The sequence below is a fragment of the Lutjanus erythropterus genome, chromosome 19, assembly GCF_056507025.1.
Source record: "Lutjanus erythropterus isolate fLutEry1 chromosome 19, fLutEry1.hap2, whole genome shotgun sequence".
In the NCBI taxonomy this organism is placed as follows: Eukaryota; Metazoa; Chordata; class Actinopteri; order Lutjaniformes; family Lutjanidae; genus Lutjanus; species Lutjanus erythropterus.
This window is the reverse complement of record NC_139335.1, coordinates 23,882,904-23,900,134: the sequence shown is the minus strand read 5'-3', so window position 1 is coordinate 23,900,134 and position 17,231 is coordinate 23,882,904. Positions and strand designations below refer to the sequence as shown.

Below are 17,231 nucleotides of genomic sequence, written 5' to 3'. Positions count from 1 at the left end.
TCCAAGGGGCAGGGAAAAAAGGTTGGGACCCACAATTTTAGTTGACATTCTCTCTATTAGAAAATTCCAATTATTTATTTAGATTTCTGATTTCATGTTGGTAAAGAGTATTTATTGTGATAGCAGAGCCATGTATCAGTCATTGGATTCACTGGATGCACTTATTTCTGCAACTCACCCCACAAAACATAAGGGTTTGAAACAGGAGTTTCTGAACCCATACCTTCACACCTACAGGATCACATATTTTATAAGACATTTCTTTGGCAACCACTTGTGTTATAGGTTACACTCACACATATTGTTCACTTGTATAATTGCGTAAAATTTAATACTGTGACAGGGATTTTTTTTACTTCACATTCTGTGCGTCTGTTTGCAAATTAGTCACCTCTGTCCACATGTACATCACGCATGTACTTCACTCGCTGTGCGTCAGACTCCAGCCTATGACACTGAGAACACTGCGGCATGTGACCTGGCCTGCTGAGCCACCAGTGTGTACCGGCTGCATCACTTCCTGTCTCCTTTTTAGGCCCAGAGAGGATGATGAACCAGTTTTATTTTTCACCTCAGACACCTGGCAGCCTGTTTGTGCACATGATTAATGAAAATATAAGGATATTTATGGTTTAGGTTTTATCTGGGCTGCCTTAAAAATTTAAATTGACTGAATCTCAAAAGACAATTTGAGATAATTGTGTAATGATTCAAAACAAATAAACTTTTTCGAGCCAAATAAACTTAGTTGTACATAAGAAAATGTGCTCAGTAACTGCAGATATTAAGTTAACCTAACAATCTTCTTCAGTTTAATAAGCATTACAAACAAACTACTTTGTTTCAGTATAGAAAAAAAAAATCAAACAAAAAAAAAAAAAACGTCTCCCAGTGAATTTAATATATTTTCAGAATAAGTGAAAAGTGACTGAATTCAGTACTAAACTTTATCATGGTTCACATGGTTTTCATTATTGTGAGAACAAGTGATCATGGCTTATATTAAAGTGTAGAGGAAGCAGGTTAAACACAATTCAACCAACTCACAAGGTATGAAGGCCTGTCCAGTGGTCTCAAGGGGGAGACAGTCCATGCAGGAAAAAGTTCGGATGATTGGATGATTGAGGAAATCGGTGTGGATATTTGGTCCCTCTCTGTAGATCTAGTTGGTGTTGATACGGTGTCTGATTAGGGGAGGTGATTTAAGAAGACGTGTCTGTGACTCTGATGAAGATACAGTGTGCGTTGAAAGATTAGTCTTTTAAGAGTTTCTTAAATTCAATTACAGTAGAGACACACAGCAAGTTTTCATCATATGTTTTCTTCAGAAAATACAAAAGCTGGGTCTCAGGAGCCTTTTAACACTGAAATAATGCATGTTGGGAAGTCTGCCCATATACTTTAGAAAGAGTTGACTTAACTTTGTACAGCATACTCGTTTAACTCATTATTTCAAGTCAAAAGACTTAAAGCTAAAATAACTCACGTTTATATGTTTTAAATGAACACTAGAAATCTTATGTTTGCATATTTATGTTTACATATGTTTTGTTTTTTACAGTGTATATGTAGATTTCATAGCTGATGTTTTGAAGTAAAAAGAAAAAGAAAAGTACACACATTCTTTTACTCAAGTAAAAGTATAGATATATGTGTAAAAAGAAAGGCTGGTGAAACTGGAAGTCTTGATTCGACTTCTTTACTTAAGTGAAAGAGAAAAAGTATAGACTCTGAAACGAAGTCAAAGATAAAAGTAAAAGCCCTCTGAAAGACATTTCTGTGGGCTTTTTCTGTGCAAAGCTAACTGAACCTCAGCTTTTCTCCATGGTCTGATTAATCTTGTTACTTCTTTTCTGTACATTATTTTAGGCCATGTCTTGTTGAGTCTTTTACTTGTTACGTCTTTGAGTCAATGTCTCGTTACCTCTTTTATGTCAATTTTCATCTTGTTGCGTTTTTTACATCTTCTGACATTTTTGTCTTGTTAAAAATAAACTGAACTAAGGAAAAGGAAAAGTCATGAAAGACTGATTATCATTTCCCATGGTGATCAGACAAAAACATTAAAATTAAAAAATAATCCACTGGCATGGTTAAAACATTTAAGAGACACAGATCGCACATACAAGTGGAAAAAGGAAGTTAAAAATCAGTCAGTGTGACATTCTTGTCTTGTTATAGTTTTTTTTTGTCTTGTTTCATCTTTGTCATCTTGTTACAACTTTTACAGATATTTGTGTTGAAATGTACAGAGTAACAGTAAAAAGTTGTGAAAAATAAACACTCAAGTACAGACACCTGAAAACTCTTCATAAAACTAAAAACAGCAAGTGTATTTAAGCAACAAATGTAAACGACTGACGAAAGAAAGAATTAATATATACAATTATACAAATGTTACTATTATTACAAAATGATTTTTACTAAGATGTATAAACAGTGACCTGCTTCTTGACCTTAAAATAATTGTTTTTAGTCTGCTGAGCTCAGACCTCTGAGGTACATTATGGGAATAACAAATTTTTTGATAAAAGGGATTTTTAGGCCTCAGCTCGACTGCGCAGTGGAATGACTCCGTCTGATGGTGAACGTACGTCCTGTCCTGAAATAGTTCTCAATTTCCTCCAGTGTGCGGCCACGAGTCTCCGGGATGCACACGGCGTTGAACAGCAGGCAAAGCACACACACCACCATAAAACACAGGTAGGGGACGTACAGGCCGTAGTAGTCCACCAGGTGTGTGAAGGCGTGTGTGAGCATGAAGGCTGTTAACCAGCTGACAGTCACGCACAGACCTGAAGCAACGCCCCTGGCAACCAGAGGCAACACCTCTGACATCAGCAACCATGTGATCGGGCCCCATCCCATGGCGTATCCTAGGAGACAACGAACAATGTGATGGCAAAGCAAATAGCTCATAATAAAGAGGATTATGTCACAGTACAATAAACACAAAACATCTTATAAAGCGCTTTGTTAAGGAACGGTCACATCATGGTGTGCTGTGCGAGTGTTTTAGACACTGGTACATTCAATCAACTGGCTGAAAATAATAATAATAATCATATGAAAAAGGCACTAATATAATTTTTTAGCAATATCCTTGCATCTAAGCATCACTGTATAATTGCATCACCATGTATCAGAAAAGTTTTCTAAATTCAGTAAGGCATGAGATCATGTTTGAAACCAATTAAAAATAAGACAAAACACAGTGATGTCGATGTTTAATCGACATCAATTAATCAGGCTTCCAGAGCTCAGTATAACAAAATGACCTAAGGACATAACAGTTCTTAACTTGTTGGAACAAGTCAAAAGGTAATTGGCAGCATATGCCTCGTTAAATACAAAGACACACGCCCAACAGGTTGTCAAATCCAACAGGCTACACCAGTGTTTACAAGTTAGTAGCTGGCTTCTACCTGAGCAGGATGAACTGAAATCGACCAAAAACAAGAGCATACAGCTAAACTGCACCCAGGTGTCACGATCCAAAAGCTTTTTAAATTTTAATGTCAGTATGCTAACATGAACCTATGACACAACAAATTATACCTGCTGATGTTCAGCAGGTATAATGTTCATCTCAGTTTAGCATGTTTAAGCTAACATTTGCTAATCACCACCATACACAATGTGCAGCTGATTCATAAAGAAAGGTATTTTCCTCTTGCACAATATAGTGGGGACCGTGATTTACAAAATGCACATCATGGTTATGGTTGAGACCATAAACTTATTAGGAAATTGCTTACTGAGGTCATAAATCAAGTGAGGGGTAGGATAATTTTTTTCATAGACTTCCATATAATTGGACACGTTTTTGCAACCAGCAGAGTCGCCCCCTGCTGGCCATTAGAAGGAAAGCAGGTTTAAGGCACCTCTGCATTGGCTTCATTTCTCAGACCCAGAAACTGCATCCGCTTCTCTTATACATGATCATGATTCTTCCTTGAGACGCCTTTGATATCTGCACATTTCTTAGCAGTGCATCCAGCAGGTTTTCAGATGTTCTGACCCAAAGTGGTGGACTGAACATCTGACATTGCTATCCAAAGAGCTACACTGTTAGCATGTCCAAAAGCCAAAGCTATGGTTAGGTTTTAACTCAATGAGGTGCTTGCAACACTTACCAAATATAAACACCATGGTGCTGATGACAGGAACCATGCTTGAGCCAGTGTTTCCAATGTCATTATGGGAGCTGTAGACCAGACTCTCAGTGACATTATGAGGGGTGGGGGCTGGAGGGCAAGGCGTGGTGTGGGAGATCATGGTCAAAGTCAGACTGGACAGGAACATCAGCATGCTCGACGTGTACAGCAGGGCCTTACGTCCTGCCTTGTCCATCAAAAAGGCTGCCGTGGCAACAGAAAAGAGGCGGACTACACCCACAAGGGCAGCATCATATCTGACAGACACAGAACAAGGGTCAGCATTTGGAGCATCCTGGGACTGGTTAACAGACCAAACACATTTATGATTAAGATTATTTTATTTTGTGATTTGCACAATGCTTGTGACAGGTAGATAAATCAGGCGCTTTCATCATTGTCAAGTAAAAACAAACAGCAAAAATTACATGAGAAATAAAAACAATATCAAGAAACAAAAAAGAAGAAATATATAAATATATAAAGAACAGATATAGATAAATTGAATAGATGTCCAACCTGGGCTCGAGGGAGACTTTGCTTTTAGCAAAGATGGGCTCCAGGTAGACCAGGATGGGCGTGATGCCTGTCATCTGCTGCAGGAAACGCATCACCACTGAGATGATGATTGGCTTGTAGTAGGAGGGTGTGGCCAGCTGCGAGCATGTGACTTTACCCTGTTTGTTGATGCTGTGCTATATTTGGAGACAGACAGATACACTTACAATACATACATGTGTTTACATCACACAATATTTATTTCAAGTGTCTACAAAGATCTTTGTGTTAATTTTGGAGGCCTCTTTGAAGCAGTAGTGTTTCCACTGCCATAACCACACAATAAAATGTTAAAAAATAAAATTATCTTAAGAAAAATCTCCTCCTGCTTCTTTTTAATTGCCTAGCATACTACTCACTGTAACCTAGCCTGGGAAAATGTAAAGACAGGCTCATTTCATCTGATTTAAAGGAGAATCTGACCTGGTTGCAGGATTTAAGAACAATTATATAGAAATAATCTTCACGCTGATGATCTTGTTTGCTTTTGTTGGTCATAAGGAGGTATCGGTATTACATTTTATAAACTCCCTGTAGGTTTTAAGAACTTGAAGTGATGACGGTCTTTATTTCTAGCATGTGTACCACTGAAGTAAGTTTGTGAGTGTGATGTTAAAAGATCATCTGTTTCATTATTTAAACTTACACCAGTGTATCTATTCAGCTGACTTCTTCAACCCAAGTGATTGATATAAAAACACCCTCTAACAGTTAGGTGCGTCTTACTTGTATGTCACTGAGCTCAATCTGTGTGTCGTAGTATTTTCCCCTCAGCCAGCGGAGGGCCCTCTCAGCCCGCTCTTGTTTGCCCAGAGAGAGGAGCCTCCTGGGGGAGGAGGGCATGAACGCCAGCAGCACCACCATCAGCAGAGCTGGCAGCTCCCCTGCCACTGCAAGCCACCGCCACGGAACCACCAGGCCTGTACATCATGATAGTGAGATCATTACAGCCAGAGACTTGAGACTCTTTAATTGTCTTGTGGCTACATATCATTCTGGTCTATCGAGGCTGCTGTCAGTTGTACCTTTGTATGATAGATTTTCTCCTCCATGATTTTTAAACATGTTTCCTGATGATGTATTAGACAGGTGAACAATTTACTGCTATCATATCTCTTAGACACATTCTTTAAAATACCACAACATGACCCAGTGTTATCTACATTAAGACAGTTATCAAATAGTCTGTTCTATGTCTCTCTGTGCAGGACACTGAATCTCCATACATTCTGAAGAAACGTAAGCTGCTCTGCATAGGAGTTTCAGCTAAATGTATTTTTAAAATATTGAAATATATAATATATTAATAATTGTAATATAATATTGTAATATTGTACATTAGTATTTATGCAGTAGTAGTGGTATGTTCATACTTAGGGCGTAGAGGGAAAGGGTCCCAAACACAGCAGTGATCTGAGGACAGGAGCCCAGGGCTCCTCTCACTGCTTTGTGGGAGATCTCTGAGATGTAAACCTGAGACATAAACACGCAAAAGACATGCATACAGCCATAAGAATTCAGGGGGTACAAATATGAGAGTAACATACATGTCAAAACATTTAAATTAAAACCTTAAAACCTTTTACGTAAATGTCAGGATTGTCATATCAGTATACTGTCATATCAGTCTGTCTACTACCGCAAAGCAGGGTGTTTTTTTATGGGACAAAAAAGAGGTAAACTTGTGTAAATAGAGTTTTTTTAAAGTTTCTGTAACCATGGTAACCTACAGGAATGGATGCTGCGGTCATTCCCCCAGCAACGCCTGTGAGGAAACGGCCCACATGGAGCATCCACAGATCCACAGCTCCTCCAAGCAGCAAGTATCTAGGACACATAGAGATAGGAATTAAAAAAAAAAAACAGTACATGTAGACTCATACTATCTATGGATAGAACAGTATGTATGGGTTTCAGTCAAATAAGAACAGAGAGAGTTTAAAGTAAAGGTATAAGTTTTGTCCCTTCTCAAAGCAGTTTTTGTTTTTGAAATACAAGACAGTTCCCTGGGTTTTCTCACCTCACGGGCATGATCATAAAGCACAATATACAGAGAAATAAACTACACTTAATAGACTTCTAGAATATAAATTTAACCAATAACAATGTAGGGTATAATGAGAAAAATGTACTTCAAGTATAAAAAGAAAAAGTAATCTTTCTGCAGAGTGGAGTAAAGCATAAGCAGCATAATAATGTTATGGCAGGTTGCAAATTCTATCTACTGAGGTCCCATTCCATTTAGTGTAGCAGGGCCTTTCCAGGTGAGCCAACATGCACACTAGCAGCACACTGACTCTGTTTGATGGGGTGAAATTCAGCAAACTGGTGCAGCACTACAGCACGTTTCCACTGCACAAAAGTGACGTATGCAGTTCATACCACTGAGCAGGACAGATACATGGGTATGTAATCAAAACCTTCAACCCTGTATTTGTTAATTGAGACTCACCCAATAGCTGACGGCACTGCTGACATCATGATGCTTAGTTTTCGTCCAATCAGGTCGTTGAGCAGCATGGCCCCCAGCCCTCCAGCTGCTGCACCCAGCGTGTAGATTGAGCCGAACCAGGCAGCCTGCTCCGTGTCCATCCTGAGCCGGGGGTCGGCATCGGGGCTCTTGAGCTTTGGCAGGACCGGGGATGAGAAGACCATGGAGTAACCAAAGCTGAAGTTCCCCAGGACGGCCGAGAAGACGGCCAGGTACAGTTTGGAGTTTCTGATCTGGGGAAGAAGGATGTGGACAAAATAAAACTCAGATCTGCATACATAGATACTGAAAAGGAAAAAAAGTCTGATTTTGTGATTTAGAGCTAAACACTTAAAGTTTGTTCAGGATAAAGGGAATTCTGGGATCACAGCTTTGAAAGTTAAGTATTTTTATGTTATTGTCTTCATATAAATGAAATAGATTCACAAAAATCTTCCAGAGCACAGAAGTAATGTGTTTTCTTTTGTAACCTGCAATAAGTTTGATTGAACGTATCACAATATCCTGGGTTCATATAGTGCCAGAATAATCAGAAAATTGTGTTTGCAGTTGGGGAAATTCATGCAAATACCCCCCCGCCCCCCAAAGAGGGAACAACAACACTCCAGATAGTCAGCACAAATTTTGATATGCAGCTTGCTGAGTCGCAGAACACATGGCAGACTAAAGTACAGTAAATGTTTGGTTGATAATGCATTATTAACTCACATACTGCATAGCAATTTTTTACTCAAATGTTGCCTAATGTGTTTAAGGTTGCTGACCACATAGAATGACATAGATTAGTTAAAAATGTTATTGATAAGCATTTACCCTGATAACAACTCAGGTTAGGCATTATTTTTATGGTTTTAGGGAATTAACTGATGCACCAACAGTACTGTTTGACTGAGCAACATTGGATATACTGGGAGCTCCCAAAGTTGCTTCTAAATGTTCTTTTCTTGCTGAGTTTGAAGTACAGTTTTAGGAGGATAACACCAAGCCTCATTTTATTGTAATGTCTGTGTCTGAATTATTAAAAGTACTTCACAAATGTACTCAAAGCTCTTCCCATCTTCTTAGACTATACATAAAGACAAACAAAAACAATAGTAGGCTGTAGGGATACACCCAAATCTGATTACTGTATTCTTGAAAGCACAAATAATGTACTGGAGACAGATATTTAGATACAACCTTAGGTAGGGAGACTAACTTTTTAAGCTTAAAATAAGTCAGTCTTTTTGTGAAACTGTCTGACTTGCATTAGACTAACCTAAGATCAGTTTAACCCTACACACAGTCTGAACAGTCTGAAATATTATTGTGAATCCAGACCCTGATCTTCCTCACAAAAAAACTGTAATCCCTGAACAAGTGTGGAAAATGTATCTTTTGTTCATATTAAATCAAGCAATCACAGAGTAAATCTATGTGCTCTTAAGGAGATTTTAAGAGGTTTTAAAGTAAGAAAATGTTTCCAACCTTGGATCCCTGTGATGTTGATCTCAGCAGGGGAGTCTCTTCGCCCATGTCTTCAGCCGGAGCCTTTTCTGATCTGTTTCAAGATCTGCAATGTTTGTTTTCCTCAGGAAGGTATGACTTATTACTCAAGTCCAAAAATGCAGCCCTCTAAAAAAAACACTGTTAGAGGAAAAGTTCAACAAGCTGCAGTGAAGCTGCCGACAAAGGTGTTCCTTGTTACAGCCAGTTAAACTTAAAACAAATGAGATCCACCTTGTTCAAGTGATGATCATGATCCTTCTGTTGACAGCATGTGGTTCAGGGTTTTCCAGGCTGACTGACTGAAACTGACAGAAGTTACATATGAACTGGTCATAAGGAAAGTGAAACTGAAAACTGTTTACACAGGACTTTCACAGGCGAAACTGAATTGGAATTTGTGATGTGAATTCTTGAATTTTGGATAGGATGCACTCATAAACTGCAATAACGTTTTTTAACTTTCTTTAAATGAACATTTATCAAAAATTGTCTGTGCATTTCTACCTGAAGTAAAATTAATGATTTATTACACATTTATGGAACACTCTTATAAAAATAGGGGTTCCAAAAAGGTTCAACCCAGAACCATTTGCTTCTCAACAACCCTTTGTTGAAGAAAGGATACAATCAAGGGTTCTTTGTAAAACAAGAGGTTCCATTAAGGACCCTTTGGTCTGTGGGGAAAAATCATTCTACATTTGTTGGGTTCTAGGTAGAACTTGGAGAGCCCTTTTCCACCAACTTAGCTCTGGTTCTTGAACCAGTTCTGCTTAAGATTCATGGACCCTTGGTGTTATCTTCTTATTTTTTTTCTATCTACATTGACTTTTTAAAAAACGTACAGGTCAGTAACACATTTTTAAATCCCAGTGTAAATGAAGCCACCATGTTGCAACTTGGTCATGAGCAGAAAGCAGAAGGGAGGGGTCAAGGGCATGATTCCTGGATTGGGTCGGTCATAGAGAAAGCAGAAGAAGACGACCGGAGCCAGATCCCCATGCAGTTGAGTCAGGGGAAAGAGGAAAGTACAGGCTGCCTCTGCACCAGCCCACGCATCATGAGATTTACCATTCACTTTATCAATTCACACACAAGTACACACAGGAATTTCTTTGTTTCCACTCGAAAAAAAAAAGCAGTTCCTACATGAAACTGCTCACATCAAGGTCGGAAGTCCCATTTTCTACTTCTGCTGATCAATATCTAACAGTAATATAATTTTAAATTGCTAACAAGCATCAGTCAATACCGAAGCCACACAGTCTGCATTACCAACATGCTAATTTGACCAAAACACTCCAACAATCCTCACTCAGAAAGCATAAACTATCACTTACAACACACTGACCTAAAAGACACAAACACCAGAGACACTGTTCTTAAGTATATGAATGAATCAGAAATGTAAGAATTTGCTTCATTCTTTACTGTACTTTTTTCTATATCTTTGAATATAGTAATTTCTTTGTGGAAAAATAATAAACAAGAAAACAAATTCCAGAACTGCAATGACACTGTAATTACAAAATTATCTGTGTTAATAATAATTAACACAACATGAAAAACAGTGCTGCACACTGATGAAATTATTATTTCTCACATTCTAAAAGTCAATACAAACAGGCATTTCAAAGTTTGCATTTTATACTCAAAATCAGAACAGAACATATTCAAAATAGCACATAAACACAGCAACAACATCTGTGGAGGAAAGCTGTTTTTTCCACCTGTGCTCATGTCAAAATGTCAAACTTACTGTTGCAACAGCAGATCTGCTGATGTTGAGCTGAACTCTCAGTTCAGCCTCTCTCTGTGTCAATCCATTGTTTACAACGTGGTCAACCAGTGCTGCTCGAATCACATCTGATCCTTCTTTGCTAAGATCCTCTATTTGTGTTGAATACACACTCACTTGTTGCCTTTTTTATAGTTCACATGCCCGATTGAAGAGTTTACAACTAAGCACCTGAGTGTCTGTACATCCGATGGCTTGATCCATCGTTTGACTTGTGCTGTAATTTTAAAAGCAGTGCTTTGAAAGTCCAAAGAAGTGACATCATACCAGATTTCTGTGTCTAATGTAGAGAAGTGTGTTCAGTGATTTGGAAAACACTGTGTTTAGTGTTTTGCAAAAAGTGTGAGGTGGAAAATGTGCTTATAATTGCACAGATCTGTGGTGACATTTTTCTTGAGTGTCAGATTTCACCAACTGTATGTTAATTTTAGTGTGCAATCAATTGTAAAAAACTGTTAAGTACACTCACAGAAACAAAGTTACTCTGAATCACTGTACAGTGAACAGTGACATGGTAAACAAAAAAGGCATTGTTAGCTAACACTGTGTTACCAAGGTCTAGTTCCTGTTCAGGTAGTCGTTGCTTCCCCTCAGTGGTCCTGAAATATGACCCTGTAATGTTGTTGGAAATATGTTTCTGACTATTGCATGATCTTTTTCTCTCTTGTTGTCCTCGTCCTCCTCTCACTCTTCCTCTACTTCTCACTCTCACTGCCTCAGTGACTCTCACTGTCCATTTGTCTATTTGTAGACTGAGACCATCTGCTGCATTAGTGTATGGAAGTTTTGTGTGTGTGTGTTCCCATTTTCAGGTGTGTTTTTTTTTTTTCATTTTGAATAAAGTGAACGGTATGTAGTGCTTTGCAAGAAGAAATTGCAAACAAAGTGCAAAGCAGAAAATGTGTTTAGATTTGGTGCCTTTGTTTAAGGCATGGTTACAAAAGTTTAAGGTTTTGATGCTGTTGTCCTAGCATTCACTTTAGCAGTGGGTAAAAACTAAAATAACAGATTTTAAGAGAGAATCCAGAGAACTCCAAAGTTGAGAAACAAACAGAAGTCATGAAAAAGATTACTTTTTCATACTTAAACATCGCCAAACAGGGATTAGACATCTGTTTTCATTATTCTACATTTTAATAAAAACTGGACACAAGTTTGTAGATTGTTTCGAGCTGTGTGTTTTTCTTTTCTTTGCGTTTGTCAGCGTAGTGTGAGTGACAGAGAAACAGAGAGAAGCTGACTACCTGTTAAATCCATCTGCATTTCCTCTGAGGTCCCCTGTGATGTTGTGAAAAAATGGAAAGTGTGTTTTTATCCCAGCTTGTGGGCGTGCTTTTGTGTATTGTGTGTGTGCATGCATGTTTCTCATTTGTATGCAGTGTGTATCAAGACCAGCCCTTTCCAGCTATGTCTTTCTCTCTTTTATTTGTTCCCTCACCTCCAGACATCAAGACAGGGATCAAGGCTCCCGGCTGCATCTATCCCATCTTCATCGCACCATGGGCAACTTCGGGCCCCACAGCTGGCCCCTGATCCTGGTCCACATGCTTTTGCTGCAAAGTCAGCCCGTCAAGGTGCAGGGAGTTGATGCTGTGTCCCAGAAACTACGACGACTCACTGAGCAGGTCAGTTTGAATCAGACATTGTCTGTGTGTATCTGTGTGCACATTTACAGAAGCTTATTTTTTGCCTATTCACAGGATTTTTGTGCTGTTGTTATATTACTATTTTATTTTCAAATTATGCAGTTGTAAGTTGAAACAGTGTCTCAACAGTTAGTACAACTTTAATGAGCTTAAGTATCATAACTAATTATCTGACTCTAAAAATGTGTTTCTTTGCAGCTGTTGGGTTTACTTTATATTTTTCAGTGACTTATATGTTTATATCTGAATCCATTGTGGCTCATAAGAGTATCTGTACAATTTGAATAATACAGCTGATTTGGCAATATGTTTCAATAATGCAAATTTGTTTACCAGTATTTGTAGGTGCTGCACAGCGAGTTAGTAGGTTAGCTAGCTCGATTGCACAAGGATTCATGGGTAGCCCTTTCTTATCTTTAATTCTTGAAAAAAATAAAGTTCAAAAAATGAAAAATGATCAAACACTAGACTCAAGTAACTTAAGTTCACAAACCCTTGTTTAAGACCCATGACTTCAGGCCAGCTCCTGTTATTGAAAAATCCATGTTGCTGATCCAGCATCTCAGTAATTGAGTTTATATGCCAGCACATTAAAAAAAATAGCTGAATCTATTAGTAACACCAGATAAACTAAAGCAAGTCCCGCTGACAGCTATCCAGCCTAGCTTATTGGACTAGTAGTAACTGGCATCTCTGCAGCCTCTGACTCTGAATTCACAGGATTTAATGTATTTCAGCTACTTATAAATAAAATATTTAAAGGTATTTTGTTGTGTGTTTTATGAAAGGACTATAATAATATATATATAATATAATAATCAACCTCAAGGGCATACTGATACGAATGAGGTTTTACAAGTAATATTTGTAGCAAAGGTTGTCCTAACAACAACCTTTGCTTTGAATACCATGACCTGCATGACTGAGAATCTTCACAGACATGTTTACAACTGGTACATCTGTTAACTGTGTTGCTATGAACTGACCTCTTTTCTTCAAATTCACTGTTTCTGTGGGCTACTTCCTTTGTAGAGCAGATATGTTATTAGTCCTCTTTAAGTAGCTGAAATGGTGCAAAAAGTCTTGCAACAATCATGGTTATTCATCATGCAATCTATGTCGTTTTTTCTTCATCTGGGTTTTTGGAATACTTCTCTTACCTGCAAATCAGTTATCCAGCAGCTGCAGAAAGGCTTATGAAAACACGTTTTTTCCCTGTTAGTTTCAGCAGTTCCAGGCACTGACCCAGGCCCGTTTGGACATGTTGGCAATGAACCAGAACAGAAACTCCTCAGTGGAGCTGGGGAGTCGTATTGAGGCCCTGAGAGACCACTGGCGCCATATGTCACAGGACCTTGAACACTTCAAGCAGAGTACGACGGAGGAGATAGAGGGTCTCAGGTTAGAGCTCGAATTCAAACGGTTTCCCCCACAGTTGTATTTGGCAAGTAAAGGCTTCACAGAGCAGGGAGTGGATTGGAGAAGAAATGAAAAGGGCAACTGGAGGTAACAGTAAGGTCCAAGTTACTGTACTCCTCAGTAAATAACAGGAACGAGATCTTTCTAAAGACAAAAAGAAAAAAATAACAAACTTTGGGATTTGATTAAGTTAGACATGTGTTGAGTGGGTGGTTTTTCCTTTAGCATCTGTTCTTTTTGGGGGGATAGGAAATAATGATAAACAGATCAGGTTTTGGACCATTCTCTTACTGGAGCAAATAAATAAATAATATTTTCCACAGTTAAAGATCTAACCTTATGAATATATTAAATATTATTATATGCAATACATTTTAGAAGTGACTCATTATTGGTGACTTCACATATTATAAAATATATTACCATACATCATAATATATCTTTTATATATAATTATCATATACAGAAATACTGTATAGAAATGTAGGTGCATGACTAGTAGGCCTGTAATTTAATTAGATGTAACTAGTGGTGTCTCACAGTTAGTGTCCTATTAGACATCTGAGACAAATTTAATCACATCAATGTATGAATTCTTGAGTTAATGCCAAAAACATGTTTGTGAGATCCCAGTGACCTTTGGCTAACAGATTCTGAGCAGTTCATTCCTGAGTCCAAGTGGACATTTGTACCAAGTTTGAAGAAATTCCCTCAAGGTGTCCTGAAGATAATGTCTTAAAAAGAATGGGACATGAGGTCACAATGACATCGACGTGAAAACATAATGCCTCTGGTCACTGCTGTTGCCAGCATGGGTGCAATAAAACTGTTTTTACATTTTTTTTTTTTTAAAGTTTATCACAGAGGCCCTTCAGCATGTGGTCATGAATATACATGAATGGTTACACTCACACACATACAAGTGATTGCATGATCCCCTCCAGGTCTGTCTGCTGGCTGAGATAATCACCCATCTAGGCCTTGAAGTGAGTCAAATGATAAAATGTTGTCATTTGGACCTGTCCTGACTGCATTACATGAATGCACGTTCAATAACAATAATGCAAAGATTAAACTAAAGTGTTCTCATGTTGATTATTATCCAAGAGAGTGGGGGAGGAGGCTCGAGAAGAAGAACAAGAGAATGGAGGGTCGCCTGGCTTTGATGGAGAGGAATGTAAGGGAGAACCGACGCCATGCCCAGAAACAGAAGCCTGACCCTGGTCACGACCTCTCCAACCTTACCCTGGAGCTCCAGAGCCAAGAGGAAAGGCTGGCTGCCCTTCAGGTCCAGCGTGATGAGCTGCTCATCGGGCTGAGAGGGTTGCAGGAATCCCTGAAAAACCAGGCACTGCGCATGACCCGGCTGGAGGGCCGGCTTGAGGAGGTCCTGCAGGGGAATGGAGGAGGGAAAAGCAGAGGGATGTGGAGGGCAGGAGAGCCTCTCAACCCCAACATCACACCTCAGGAATACTATGAACCACGCAGGAGAGGCCAGACACATAGAGGAGGGAGGCCTGGGAGGATTCTGGTCGGACAAACCCAACCCAGACCAGAAGGTATCAGCCATTCCCAGACTGATGACCCCTCACAGACCACAGGTCAGAGCAGAGACCCGCCACAGCCCCATCAATACCAGGCAACACCAAATCAGCCTAAACATTCAAAGACCCAGAAGCAGACACCCTCAGATTACCTGTCCCAGCCTGATCATTATCGTCCCCAGTCACAGATCCAGATGCAGGCCCAGACAAGGCCTTACCCTTTCCAGCAGGAGCAGCTCCAGTCTCACCAGACTGTGCCTTATCCTCATGCCCAGATCCAGGTGCAACAGCGATCCCAGCCTAAATTAAATTATCAGAGACACCATCAATTACAGAACCCCAGTCGCCTCTCTTGGCCCCAGCCTTTGTCCCAGGCCCCAAACCAACCTAAACCCATCAGTGACAGTCAGAATAGGACTCGACCACAGCCTCCAAGGCCCCTGGCTTCAGATACTCTCCCACGCCCTCAGTCTGAGTCTTATCAGCCCAGGGTGAGCAGGTGGGATGGAGGGGAGGAGGTAGAAACTGACACAAAGGTGGAGTCTTCAGTGATCCACAACCTCCTCCAACTTCCTGTGAGGCAAAAGATCCCTGCATGGCCAGTTCCCAAAAAGGATGCAACCAGTAAGTATTAGTTGGTAGGCTACCTCTATAATAGGTTGCAGTAGCCTGGTGGGGTTGATGTTTCATTCATTTATCATTACAAGCATTTCTAGCTTTACCATTAAAATTTGACCCTTTCCTAAGCCCCACCCTCTTTTCTTACCGTTGCTATGTCTCCAACTAATTTAATTAAGTACAACTTATTAGTGCACTGTAGAAGAAAGTGTGACCAGGAAGAAATATTATCTTTTTTGTACCAGAGATTATTCTGAATCTCCTCTCTGCTTCTGTCTGCAGTTTGTAACGTGGACTCCATGCTGTTCTTCCCCTCGGCCTCAGCTGAGAACTATGTCACCTTCTCCCTGAGCCTCCCCAACCTTCCTGAACTCTCTGTGTGTTTGTGGCTCCGTGTGGAGGCCTCACATGTCGGCACACTGCTTTCTTATGCCACAGATGACAACGACAACCAGTTAGTTCTCTATGGACGCAACTCCTCTGCCTCATCCTCCTCTGCTTCTTCCTCATCTTACCACCCCTCCTATTCCTCATCTCCATTCTCATCCTCTTCCTATTCCCCCTCATCCTTCCCCTCCCTGGACTTTGTCATCGGAGACCCTGTCTATCGCCGTCTTCCGGTGTCGTCACTCCTGGACAATCGCTGGCACCACCTCTGCATCGTCTGGTCCTCCATCCATGGTCGTTTCTGGCACTACAGTGACCGGCGCCTCACTTTCTCAGGCTCCAACTTCAGGAAGGGCTGGGAGATTCCTGGAGGTGGATCAGTGGTGCTTGGCCAGGAGCAGGACGCTGTCGGTGGAGGGTTTGACCCTGCAGAGGGTTTTGCTGGGCGGGTGGCAGGGTTCAGGGTGTGGAACCGGGTGCTGAGTCCTTCAGAGGTCGAAGGGGTGGCACAAGGAAGAGGTGTGCCCAGAGGGGTGGTGCTTGGCATGGAGGACATAAAAGAGGTACATGGGGAGGTGCAGCAGGTGGCATGTGAGTGTTTAGAGCACTGTGTGTGAGTTTCATTCTAAACATAATTTCTGCAGGGAATGTTAACTATCTCTTGCTTGCTTGCCTCTTAAAAGACCAAATAAAAACTTTATTCGTTTATATTTCATTGTTTCGTGTTCTTTGGATGTCTGCACACCGGTATATTCTTACTGGACTTAAATATAGTAGTGGTGAAAGAAGTATTCAGATCCTTCACATAAATAAAAGCAGCTATATTTTTAGAAAAAACAAATAGTTGAAATCCTGTGTAAACGCAAAATTTTGCAAATACTTTTCAACTCGTATTCAATTGAAGACATAATAAAGACAATGTATTTAATGCTGAAAGAGTTACATTTTCTTTTTTTTTGCAAATATACTGTTAAGCAGGCTTGGGGAGTAACAGATTACATGTAACAGGATTTGGTAATCTGGATACTGAAAAAAGTAACCGTACTCTATTACAGTGACAGAAAAAAAAAGATGCAATCAGATTACAGTACATTTAGTAAAAATGAGGATTATTAGTAGGATTGCAAT

General features: G+C 39.8%; 2 protein-coding genes across 2 annotated transcripts; one reads left to right on the top strand and one right to left on the bottom strand.

Moving 5' to 3' along the window:
* Positions 1 to 1,899: 1,899 nt before the first annotated feature.
* slc2a6 (solute carrier family 2 member 6) lies at positions 1,900 to 8,988 on the bottom strand. Its single transcript, XM_084743941.1, has 9 exons — positions 8,926 to 8,988; positions 8,674 to 8,746; positions 7,168 to 7,439; positions 6,446 to 6,542; positions 6,089 to 6,188; positions 5,442 to 5,635; positions 4,677 to 4,852; positions 4,137 to 4,414; positions 1,900 to 2,876 (listed from the first exon to the last, which is right to left on the bottom strand). Exons 2-9 carry the CDS (start codon positions 8,719 to 8,721, stop codon positions 2,548 to 2,550), a joined length of 1,494 nt encoding a protein of 497 aa, XP_084600067.1. The 5' UTR covers positions 8,722 to 8,746; positions 8,926 to 8,988; the 3' UTR covers positions 1,900 to 2,547.
* Positions 8,989 to 11,868: 2,880 nt separating this feature from the next.
* Positions 11,869 to 16,818, top strand: ptx4 (pentraxin 4, long). The gene is made up of 4 exons (XM_084744175.1): positions 11,869 to 12,114; positions 13,358 to 13,536; positions 14,662 to 15,722; positions 15,999 to 16,818. The coding sequence occupies exons 1-4, from the start codon at positions 11,989 to 11,991 to the stop codon at positions 16,718 to 16,720; spliced, it is 2,088 nt and encodes a 695-aa protein (XP_084600301.1). The 5' UTR covers positions 11,869 to 11,988; the 3' UTR covers positions 16,721 to 16,818.
* The last annotated feature ends 413 nt before the right edge of the window (positions 16,819 to 17,231 follow it).